The 12382-nt window shown below is 44.2% G+C and overlaps 1 protein-coding gene across 11 annotated transcripts in view; it reads left to right on the forward strand.

The window, feature by feature from the left end:
* KALRN (kalirin RhoGEF kinase) overlaps positions 1 to 12382 on the forward strand; it is a gene marked incomplete at both ends in the record, with an annotated part of 649897 nt that overhangs the window by 60107 nt on the left and 577408 nt on the right. For 8 of the 11 annotated variants that reach the window (XM_084231944.1, XM_084231956.1, XM_084231957.1 and 5 more), the window contains one exon: positions 4501 to 4567. The exons of the other annotated variants lie outside the window; for them this stretch is intronic. In XM_084231944.1, the coding sequence (XP_084088070.1) occupies positions 4501 to 4567 (67 nt within the window). Of the gene's footprint in view, positions 1 to 4500; positions 4568 to 12382 lie in introns of those variants that run through there. 11 annotated transcript variants of the gene reach the window in all.

Genomic DNA, 12382 nt, shown 5'->3' on the forward strand with positions numbered 1-12382 from the left:
AAGGCAGGCTAATTAGCTCTAGCCTTCCCCTCCTGCTGCCTGGCTTGGTATTTGAGGTGACATTTAAAGCCATTGTACACATGAGCATTGGGACCATGCTGGAATGAACACTTTCTGGAGCCTATGAAGAGATGAGGCTGATGCTCAATCTCCCGGATGGCTGTGGGGGTGGGATGGTCTGCTGCTGCACCTCAGGGGGAGGCAGGTTCTCCCTTTACCTTCTAGGAGAATTGAGTTTAATTCAGAACTCAGAAGTTTCCTTCCCAACTGAACTCTTAATGTGTGGAGGAAGAGAGGGTACAGTCTAGAATTCAACCAAAAGAGTTAAATGAGGTCAGTCTGTGTGTAAGAGAGGAAAGTAGGGGCAGGAAGAGATAGATCACTGTTTCAAAATCATCTGGGGGGAGGGGGGCTTGTTAAAAATGCATGCCTTTGGGAGTGAGGCCTAGTTACCTGCATGGATAGCCAACACTCTAAGGTGATTCTGCTGCCCATTAAACTTTGAGAACCCCTGAGCTAGAGAATGAACGAGGTTAGTTGGAAAGGCCTCTGGGGAGAGGAGGACTTGAATTTCGGTGTGATAGGTGATACTTGTCTTAGATACTGTCCTCAGGTGTGGCCCCAAGGAGCCTGTTCACCTGGGGACACCAGGCGCTCATAGGAGAGACTGGCGGGTATCCATCCTGTCTCCCGACAGTGTTGCTAGAATGTGTTGCCTCAGGCTTCACTTCACCACTTGAGCACTAACCGCCAGGGGGACAGAAGTGGTGTGGGAGGTGGCTGAGGATGGTGTCTGCTGAGTGTTTGATTCATGTTGCAACTGAAGCACAGCTTGCAGGGCAAAATGGCAGCCTGGTGGAGCTCGCTTCCTGGTTGTAATGGGGGAGAACACCATGTCAGCAGACACTCTTCACTCTGGTACACAGACACTAGCAACTGTACCATCTCCAGAGTGGTCTTCACTAGTCAGATAGTCCCTGTGTCCGAGAGCTGGCCAGTGCTGCTGTGGCAGTGTCATTGTTGTCCCTGGAAATGAGGGGGGAAGAACTGGGACATGCTTGGTTCTCTCCTCCCTCCGTGCTGCTTGCCTTCTGCTCCATACACTTGTGCCGGCTTTATCGGATTGGGAACACAGTGTTTTCATGTTGGGGCGGGTGGAGAGAGCGAGAAAGAACAGTGCCAAGTTAAGAAGAAGGAACAGGGAAGGGAAGGGAACACATCTATGTAGTGATATGGAGTAACTGTGATCATCTGGACCAGCATTGGCACTCTGGAACCCACAGGCTGCTGCCTCCCTGGAGAGGCTTTCTATCCCTGGAGAACGTGTCCCTGTAGCCAGCTGGGTGGGCTGGAGGGACCACGCCAAGGGGAATGTCCTGTTCGCTTTGACCAAGACAAAAGAAGGAGCCACTGCAGAAGCATTGTTCAAACAACAAAAAACCGACTAAGCTCTGTCCTGGCCAATATCCCGGCCTTTTTAATTGCACTGCAACTAAATGGCAGCTCTGACAGCCTCTTGGAACATTTTATTCAACCTCTGGAGGGGCTGCATTTGAAGTAAGGCTTATGAGGCTCAGTGGGAGTGGGAGAAATGAGTTCCAAAGAGCTTAATGGGTTGACGCAAATCCTGAGTAAAATTCCTGACTGAATGGGTTCATCCTGGGCCTGACCCAACAGGTAGTGATTATGGTCTTAGGTTCACTGTTTGTGGGAGAAGTGCTTGCACCCATGTTGTTCATTAACATATTTATCCCCTTTTTCTTTTTGAAAATAGTGCAGTGTGGAATGTTTTGCCTTTAATGACTAGAAGGTGGGGCTTCTTCCTCTGGGTCCAAGGATGGTATTGTTAGCATCATTAGGTGTTCCAGCTGACAATGTTCACGCAGGCATTAAGACGTTCTGCCTCACAGACAGATGCTCGGCACACAGCCCTTGTCTGCTGGGTCTCCTGGTAGGTGCTGTGTGTGTATCTCTTCCATTTCAGATCTCTCTAACACAACACCCAAGTTGTGTTAGACAAAGTCATTCCTGGCATTAATTTATGGAGATCCTCTCCTTTGGCAGCCACATGTCAAGGGCCAAAGAAGAAGATGAAAGGCCTTCAGTCAGCCAGTGGCCACACGCAGGCCCTCTGCTCACCCTGTGTCCATCATATCAGCACTGCCCCAAAGGGGATTCCTGCTGGGCATAGTCATGTTTCCCCAGGCCCTGCCCTACTGGGAGGGCTTCCATCTCTGTAAAGGATGTCACAATTTCTAGGGGTTAGTCCGGAGTCCCAGAAACTCTTTTGGGGGAGACAGGATGACACATATTTTTTTCTTAGCCCTGCAATCTACTATACTTTTGACCATAAACAAGTTATTTAACATATTGGAACATGGATTTTCTTTTCTATGGACTGAGGAAAGTGATTCCCACCCTACAGGCCTGCAGGGCTGTAAAGATGTTCAAAGGACATGATGGATGTGAAAGTACTTTGTAAGCTGAAAAATACTGGCCACACCTGAATGATGGATCTTGTTATTCATGAAGGAAGAGGGCGGCTATGGGTCAGTGCAGTCTCTCTGGAGAGAGGAGGAGGGGCTTGCATTCTTGTGTTAACAACAGACTGGAGTCTTATCCATTTAAGGCAATAACAAAATAACACTAACAAGGCCCAAGAGGTAGTTTTGGGGTAGTAGTGTCTGCTCTGTTCCAGTGCTGCCCTTTAAGAAGGAGCCAGAATGCAGTGGTGGGGCCGGGACAGGGGTAGGCCAATGGAGACTGTGGCTCTGCTGCTTTCTAAACCTTCTTTTGCCTAGCCCCTGTTCCTGGACAGTCTGAGTTCTGTAAGAATCTACAGCCTGTCCCATCTTGGAGGGCTTAACCCCCAGGAAAAGCTGATGCTGAGGTTGTCCTGCTCCTGCAGCTGCCTGATGGAGACCAGGAGGCCTGGGCTGCCAACATTTCTGTGAGGACAGTGAGCAGGCATTGCTGGCATGGCCCAGGTTAAAGCAGAAGCTGTGATGATTGTGCACATGGTTGCTGGGTAGTTTTTGGGCTTGGACTACAAGATGTCCCAGACCTGGGGTCTCCTAAGATTTTGCTTCTGTGAGTAGGACTCCCAGTCACTAGGGGCGCAGTCTTACTGTGTGGGTGATCAGTCCACTGTCAAGTGGATTCCCAGCAGGGCAAGGACAGTGTACCCTGTGATCCTTCTACAGGCTATAAGCAATGCCTACAGCCAGAGGCCCCTTATCTACTCCTCTCCCTACTATTAAAATCAAATCATGCCGGGTACCCAGAGGTTCATGCCTGTTCATTTGTTCAATTAGTAAGTACTCCTTGAACTTGTGAAGTGCAGGGTGCTATTTGAGATACTTCAGGGACACGACAAGGATTATAAGGTATCTTCATGGAGTTTATAGTCAAGTAACAGAGTTGACTCAGAGGAGGAAGTGACATGTAGTGCAAAGGGAGGAAGACCAAGGAAGGCTGCCTGATTCTGTGGCATTTGAGTTAGATGTTAAAAAGTCGGTAGGATTTGACCATGAGGAAGTGGAGGTGTGAGGAGGATATGCTAGTGACAGGAAGAACGCGAACAAAGGTATGGAAGTAGGAAACCCTGGGATGCATGGGCCTGTGGGAACTGAAAATCTGGCAAGAAGGGAGATGGGTTGGATAGTAAGGGGACCAAATGCTTGAGCTGCTATCTACCTACTAAGTGCCTACCTACAGAATTGCTATTTTTCTTTCCTTCCTTGGAGCTTCTTGATACCTCCGTGAGGAAATGCTGTTCTCTTCAATTACAGAGGAAGAAGCTGGAGCTTAGGAAGTTAAAGTAATTTGATCAAGGCCAGGCAACTATTAAGTGGTAGCAGGATTTGAACCCATGGCTGTGTGACTCCAGAGCCCTACTGTCACTACCAGGACAGACATTCCATGAAGGGAGGTATGGAGCAAAGGGTCTGTGACCTTTCTCTGGTCACATGGGTCTAGCAGCCTAGAACAGCTTCTTGCAGAGCAAGGCAGTAAGGCTCTGGGTTTTTCTGGGCTGGTCTTAGGGTCCAGGATGTTTGAGCACCTGGCTTCCCTCTCCTCCCCTATTGGAAGGACCTCTGGTCTCTGGCATGAGAGGTAGGGAAAGCTAGGCCCTTAGGAGATTCTGGAAGGAAATTAAAAACTTGACTTCATTCTCAAGACCACCTCTAACCTTGCCTCTTGGTGAGAGCCCTCTCTGGCTTCCCTCCCCCCACATCTGTGACCTCCCCTTGGGCCCATGCAGGCTCAGTCTGCACAAGGCGGCGGTGTTCTGCACTTGTTCCTTTGTTGCTGTGAAACGGGCTCCAGCACAGTCAGCCTCTGTGTGGGAGGACTGGTGGCTGTCTTCACAGGCAGGCATTTGCTTAGAGCAGGCTGCGTATGAGCCCAGCGTCAAGTAATTCCGGCCTCCAGGAGTCGGTGGCGGTGGGACAAAGCTCTGCTGAGGGGACTGGTTGTGAAGGATGAGTTCAGGGTGGGATGACGGACCGCTTCTGGGACCAGTGGTATCTCTGGTATCTCCGCTTGCTCCGGCTGCTGGATCGAGGTATTCCTGGGTGTGTGTGCGTGTGTGTGTGTGTGTGTGTGTGTGTGTGTAAGAGAGAGACAGAGGGAGATATACACAGACACAGAGTGACAGACACACAGAGAAAGACAGGGCAGAGAGGGAAGGGAAGAGCAAGGAATGAGAGAAGAGGGAATAAAACAGGCCAGTAGCCAAGCTATGAAAAGTAAAGAAAGGCTGTTTTTCTGGGGACAGTAGTGACCCAGCTGGGAAGCAGGGATGCGGGGCTGTTTGGGGAGCATCTGTATATCAAGATCACATTTCTTGCAGGTTTTTTCATCAAGCTCTTGGTACTGTAGTCAAGGACAAGTTAAGCTCTGTCTTGTAGGGCTCTTGATAGAACACTCTGAGAAGCAATGCAGCGAGGAGAATGGTCCCTGCAGCAAGAAGCTGGGGCAAACAGATGCAGGCTCAAATCTCCACTATGCTACTTACCACCTATGTTACCTTATGCCAATTTATGTCACCTTTATGAGCTGTTCCCCCATCTGTAAAATGGGTATGGCAAGATCCATCTGCTAGTGTTGTTGTGGAATTATTTATGTGTAGAACACAAAAAATAAATAACATAAAATAAAAAGGTAGGTGCTTTGTAAGTGTTTACTCCTCCTTACATGCCTCTTGGCATTATGGAGCCGTGGCACTTGTCCTCAATATAGCTCCTGTTGGTGATTATCTGAGATAGAGCTGGTACAAAATTTGCAGTTATTGGAAAGGGAAGGAAAATCAGTTTTATTCCTCAGGTTAATCTGAGGAATAATTAATTGCATTAATTAATATTAATGCAATTTGAAAGTCCTGGTAATATGACACAAATCTAGACATTCTGTTGTAAGGAAGAGCCACTGTTAACTTGATTAATTGATTTTTTAAAAATGTTGAATGCTATCTTTAAAAGCTTTGGCTCCTTTAAGAGCTTTTTGCAAGAATGCAATCAAACTCCTGATGCAAAAGATGCTCCTGGGGTAGGTACCTCTGCTTCATACCCCAGGGATGCTCCTCTCCATTGGGAATAGCCTCAGGTGTGCCAGGAATTGATACCAGGTGGAAGCAGAGAGCTGCACAGAGCAGGTGAACCACAATCTTTATCGGGGAGAAATCAAAGATGGAGGATCCCAAACCAGCACATGTGAAAAGCTGTCTCTCACTAGCACTGGAAACAGGCCAGTGGGAACAGACTTGAGATGAGAGTTAAGAAGAGAGCCAGAATTTCTTACTGGTGGAGATCATAGGCTGGGGGAAGGGAAAAGAGACCACAGGTATAAATCTGCCTTTCTCTATATTTGTGACGTCAGGGAAGTTTCTTAACCTTGTGCCTCCTTTCCTTTATTGTAAAAGGGGATGATGATGATGATAAAAATAGCACTAATTTAGGGGGTTGAGAAACTACAAGTGGAATACTTATCCCGGTGCCTGGCATGAAGAAACTGCTTCTTAAATGCTAGTTTTCATTACCAAGACACTTAGTTCTTACTCTCCACAACCATCTTGAGAAAGACAGAAACAGGTGGTATGTAATAATCAGGAACTGAGAAAAGTCCAATTGTCAGAGACTTAGGACAATTATTAATAAAACAATATTCAAACTAATATGTTGATAATTATAATAGGTTTTAATGTATAAACTGTACTACTACTAATTTATTTTTCAGAACATGCTTGAATCCATGAATTACAAACTTAAGGTTTAATTCCTTGCGCTATTTGCTTTCTGAGTGCCCTTGAGTAAATAACTTAAACCCTTAGTTTATTAATCTGAAAAATGGAAGTACTAATAATACCTATAACTATATCATAGAATTTGGGGGGAATTTATTGTGTTACTGCATGTAAAAGTATCAGACATTCTTAGAAATGTCAGGTCGAAGAATTTATGGATTGCTAAATTAACCTGTCCCCTTGGATAGCAAAAGTTGGTTGCCAGAAATGTGTGCTTTTCCATCTATATTTTGTCACTATGTATGGAAAGTTGATGGTCTTTCATAAACAGTGTCTCTCAGGCTTTCTTCAGTGTGAGGCTTCAGACTACCAGTTCCTAACTGAGCCGGGTAGTTTATTTCCAGGTGTTCAGGGGTTGGGTGTTGATTATGTTGCCCAGTTTTTGTTAATGGGTATCACAGTATTACATATGTAAATGTGTGCACACCCACATCCATGTCAAGTAGAAGTCTTGCATATAACAACTTCCCTTCGGTAATAAGGTTAGCTGACATTCTGTAGACAATGGCATGCTTTGAAGTGGCATGCTAGACTGGGCTCGCTTATGGTAGATGCCTGATAAATATTTGTTGAGTGAATGGATGAATGATGAACCCGTCCTTCTGGGCAATGAACAAAATTCTCTTAGCTCTCTCTTTAGTCTAACAGAATTTAGCTCCCTTCATCTGTTTCAGGATTATGTGTCATTTCACCCTCATCGTTGTCATGCCTCGTGTCATCTTGAAAGTAACAGGCCTCCAGAAAGTGAGAAGGGAATAAGAAATGAGAAGTGGGAAATGATGAGTTTAGCCCAGGAAATAGAAATAATCGACAAGCTCTGTGCCAGCTTGAGTCATTCTCTTGGCTGTGACTGGGGGATAAATGGATCTGTGATTTGACACACCTAGGAAAAGGGAAGAAACATTGGAACACATCACGGAGCAGAAATAAACTTTATGAAGAGATGACAGTGTATTCTGGGTGATTGCAGATGAGTCTTTTGTCTTCCCATCATTATTCAGTAAGAGTATGAAATAAAAAGTAGAAGAAATTATTTTTTAGAGTTACACTTAACTGTATGTGGTATAGTTATATCACATATATACTACATATGATAATGACTTACTAGCTTGTTCAAGCATGGTTACTTTAATGATTTATTTCATTACTAGCAGATGTTATTTTTATGGTGATTGTTACTGGGCATTTGTCAACTCTGCTGACTATGTTCTGTGCTTACAGACGGTAACTAAGGCGATGCTTCCTATGATGGAGACTGTCCATCGAAAGAAAGGCGTTCATACAGATCAGAAACATGAGTGATATATGAGAGAAGAGAAGTAACATTAAGTTTTGTTGTTGTTGAGCTTTGTCATATCCATGGGGACCTGACAAGTGAGGTGGGGGGATGTTACATTCCTTTGTTTATATGTGATGTTTTTGGTAGCGAAAAGACATGTTCTTATTTGTAGAGCATTGGGCAGTGTTTCTAATATGTGGGAATATCTACCACTGGCAGTATATGAGATGATTTTAGGTGATTTACAGGTATGCCTGGAAGTTCACTTGCTGGTCACTGTGTGGCACTGTCCAGAGGACAATCTGTCTGCCTCTGCTGGACTGCCCATTACCCTTCCCTACCCCAAACCCCATTTGTTGCAGACCCTCCTTAGCCCAGCCATCCTTTAGATTTCCCCTCATTTCCTCCTCTGCACCCCTTTTACTTGTCACCAGGCTTTCCTGGATCCCACACTCTGCCTGCCTGTCTCTGTCCCCTAGGATTTGTCTTCTTCAGTCTTCCTGTTATTCACCTACTCTCTGTAGCCCTCAGGCACCTTTAAAAGCACAGCTTCATGCCAATTGCTACTAGTAACCCTGTTGCCTGGCAGTCCTCTATGTTCTCCGGCCCATCACTAAGTTTCCATCTCTTCTTACCCTTTGCCTGTCAACTTTGCCCCATGGATCCTGCCTTTTGATTCTGAGCACCTTTTCCTCTCAGGAGCCATAGTCTTTTCTTTTTTTGCTCCTGCCTTTTAATGTCACCTTGTCATTACCCCCAATCTACTAGTTTCTTTTAAAAATAAACCTAAGTAAAAAATGGAGTCAATTTAAAACAATATCGAGGAAATAACAGTGTAGGAGGTATGTATATATGGTGAGATGGTGACAGAAGTACAAAATGATGAAACGTGGGAAACTGAAGTGAGATGTTGAATTTATGAGAAAGGTTTTAGACTGCTTATTTCTCCTTGTGCTTTGTCCATATTCCTGTAGCTACCACAAGGTATATGGATATGGACCAGAAACCAACTGGTCCTCATTCCTGAATGCACATTGGAATCACTGAGATGCTCTTAGACAATAACACAATGTCCACTTCCTCCCATCGCACAGCCCACCTCCCAGTCAATTGAAGTAGAATAGTGAGAAGTAGGGAGCTGGACATTGGCGTATTTTAAGAGCTCTGCAAGGTGATTCTAATGGCAACCAGGATGGGATCCTCATTGCCATCATTCAATATGGATGTCAGAGAATAAAGGCAAAGTGATTATTTGGTAAAACAATAAAATAAATGAGAAAATCAGTTACTATGGGAGAATAGTAAACTTAGGAGTGAACAGGGAATGTACTAAGGAACAAAAATCCTCTGGGCACAATTCATGTAGCTTTCTTCAGAAGCTTCAACAATTTTCTATCACTATCTAATTAAACCTTGACTTTCCTTCATATTCTCAGGGAAAAAGATTACCTGTCCAGGTGATTGTCTGGCCCCAGCTCGCTTTGAGTTAATCATCCTCTGTGCTGGCTGTATAGGACTTTGGAAATTGGGATCGTGGTTTGTCACTGCAGATATTATTTGTAGGTCATTGGAGTTATTCATATAACATAAAGATGTTTCTTTAACTTAACTTTTTAAAGTCACCAATATATATGTTATTTGTTTTTGGACACAAAATCTCTTTCACAAAGGAACTAGGCCTCTTGGTCAATAGAGAGTTGGAAGACACCACTTGAAAAGCCATCCCAGAACACTTCGCTGTAGCTCTATACCAGAGCCTCTCCAGCAACCTTCGTATTTTCCTGTTTCCGCTTGAAGTGCCTGAAGTCTCCACTTAAAGTTAATCCACATCCTTCCCTTTCTTTCCAAACCTCGTAACTCCTATGTCCTCCAGAAAAGGCTTTCTTGATTAATCATAGCTGGTTCTGAATCTGCTTGATTCACGATGTGTTCCTGAGGCTGTTGTGAGCATTGAAGGAGTTAAGTTGTGTGGAGTGATGAAGAGCCTGGCATTAATAAATGCTCAGTAAATGTGTCTTTCCTTCCAGATGTCTTCTACCTTTAGGACCTTAGTTGCTTCTGGGGGATTCTCTCCTGTGATGAGAATAAAACTTCCCTGAGGGTCAACCCTTGTCCCATCACCCCTTTGTAGTCTCATCTAGATATCTAGTTTGACTTTGCATCCTGTAAGAATCCTAATTAATCATTTGGCTAACAGAGTATCTGAACTCTAGGGAACGAAGAGGTCTTAATTATCAGTTTTTCTCCAGCATGCATGGTAAGCTGGGGTGTCTGTCTCCTACCCACTCTGTCAGTAGAGAGTAGAGTATATCACTAGGATGTCTTGCCTATGGTGAGATCATTAGACGAGATATATTGAGGCCAAGTCCTGGGGGAAGGACACTGATAGCTGATCTGTGAGGTCCCAGTGTGGTGTTTCCATCCTGTAAGGTGGAGGTTATTGTGAGGTGAGAATAGTAAAGCTGCACTTCCCTGGGTGTGGCCTGTTCTTCTGTTGTGGCATGCTCAGTGATTGCTGTGAACTGAGAGCTAGTGGGGCAGTGTTGTCCCTGAGTGGTCAGGAAGCCAACTGGATTCCCATTGTGAATGGGGAGGCTGTTGTTCATCTGTGGATGGATGGAGGTGGCTTGTTATCAAAGAAATATTGTTGCTATAATTAGCAACAAATAATAGAATTTCCTAGGGATGCAGGCATAGCAGGGAGTGTTGAGGGGTAGGAAGTAGATTCCTGCCCTAAAAGACCTTATAATTAAAACTGAAAGTTCAAGAACTAGCAGTAACCTTTCTGACTTTGTATTGGCTGTCCTATGAAATGATGGATTACTTACAAGGAGATTCTCTTCTAGTTCTGATATCCCAAGGGTTCTGTGTGGATAAGACCTACAACACCTGCAAAACAATATATTTATAACACTACAATATATCTGTGATGCTAACTATTATTTCATGTTGAATTGTTAAATGAGTACAATGCATTCACAAGAGGAAGAAATAATTGAGTCTGAATGAAAGAGGAAATGCTTGTTCATTCCACAAGTATCTTCTGAGGACCTACTGGATACTATTGCCTATTCAAGGCTCTGGTCATAAAGTGCTGAAGAAAACAGTGTTCTGGTCTCCTTGTTGCTTTAGAGTCTAGTGGGGAGGAGTGAGATAATCAATAATAATGAATACAATGGCAGGTAGACTAAAAAGGAGAGAACTGAGGTAAGCTTTAGTACTACTTAATTGTGAGGATGGATGGTGGAGAATATAGACCCCCTGAACATCTGTGTGTAAAGAGTTATGTTTGGTGAGATAGATTGGGACTCCCTGTGAAGATTCTTGCTTACATGTCAGGTGAAAGGCAAATGATAGCAGTGTTGTAACATTCAACTAAAAAAAAAAAAACCAGTAATTCCCACATCCCAGGAAGTATACAGAGAAGTATAAAATAATCCCTGACTCCTTCATGCAGTTGAAGTATTTCCATGTTTCTGGAGAACACTTAGGGTAGGATATGCATGTTTTTGAGTCATCTGTCTAGAAGTGATACTGAAATTGATACTAGCTCAGGGAAGACAGTATAGGGGAAACTGTGACTAGTGGTAAGTGGTCTTTGAAACTGTGGACTAAGAAAGACAAGATCAAGGAAATGGGAAGAGCATCCCTAGGGGTATGAGGAGAGCCCGGACACAATAAGTTCTTGGGAATAGAGGAGAAGGGACAGCTAAGGATCCCCATCTGCAGGGAGATGGGGCAATGTTTGGGGTTGGTGACAGAAGGCACTGGTGACTACTCACAGCATTATTTCAGATGAGGAGAAGCCAGATTGTAGTGGGAGGAGGTGGTGAAGATGAGGCAGCAGCAAGCACATATTGTTTGTTTGAGAAATATGTCAGAAAATGCAAAGTAAAAATAGAATGGTTGTTGGTGGGACATTAGGGTCAAGTAAGTGATAGTTTTGCTAAAGAAGGAAAGTTTGAATGTGTTTGAGGCTGGGGGAGGGGAGCAATAACAGAGAGATATTTGAAAATGATGAACAGAAATGGGTTTATTAATCCATTCAATAAATATTCATTGAACACGGACTGTGTTCCAGGTGCTATGCTATTTGCTGGGGATACAGCATGAATAAAGCATGAAGTCTTTATGAAGTTTACATTCTGTTGAGTGAGGCAGACAATACACAAGTCAAGTAACAGTTGAATTTGTATTAAAAACTTGCGGTAAGTTCTGTAAAGATCAGCAGTGATCTGGAGGAGGTAGAAATGAGTAGAATACAGAGTGCAGATGGAAGTGGTAGACTGGAGGAAAGGGGTTGGAAGGAAGAAGGAAAGGGGTTGGAAGGAAGAAGGGGCTCCTGAGAGAACTATTTTTTAGTGGAAAAAATGAGGAAATGTAGTTCAAATGATTTTTATATTCTTCACAAAAAAGCAGGCAGTGCCATGGCTGAGACTGGATGACCCACTGACAAGCTTGTGGTTCTCCACTCATTGCCAACAACCCCCTGATTCAATGGCAGAGTATCCAGATGAAAGAGCTCCCAGCTTTCTAGCTGTAGATCCTCTCTGCATCCTCTCAGTTAACTCAACTACACAATGAGAATCACACCCCCTCCATCATAGGTTTGGTGGTAGTTTGGATGAAGCAGATAAGGACCTATCCTCCATAATTGTACCCACAGTAAGAGAAGAAAGAGTCAGATTTTGAAGAGATATTTCATTTAGGAGGTGAGGAAACAGAGGCCCAAATTATTGAACAATCCCACCACTCCAATGAAGAGATCAGTCTCTCCTCCTTCCCCGTAATACAAAACT

Source organism: Talpa europaea (genome assembly GCF_964194135.1).
Source record: "Talpa europaea genome assembly, chromosome: 4".
NCBI classification, from domain to species: domain Eukaryota; kingdom Metazoa; phylum Chordata; class Mammalia; order Eulipotyphla; family Talpidae; genus Talpa; species Talpa europaea.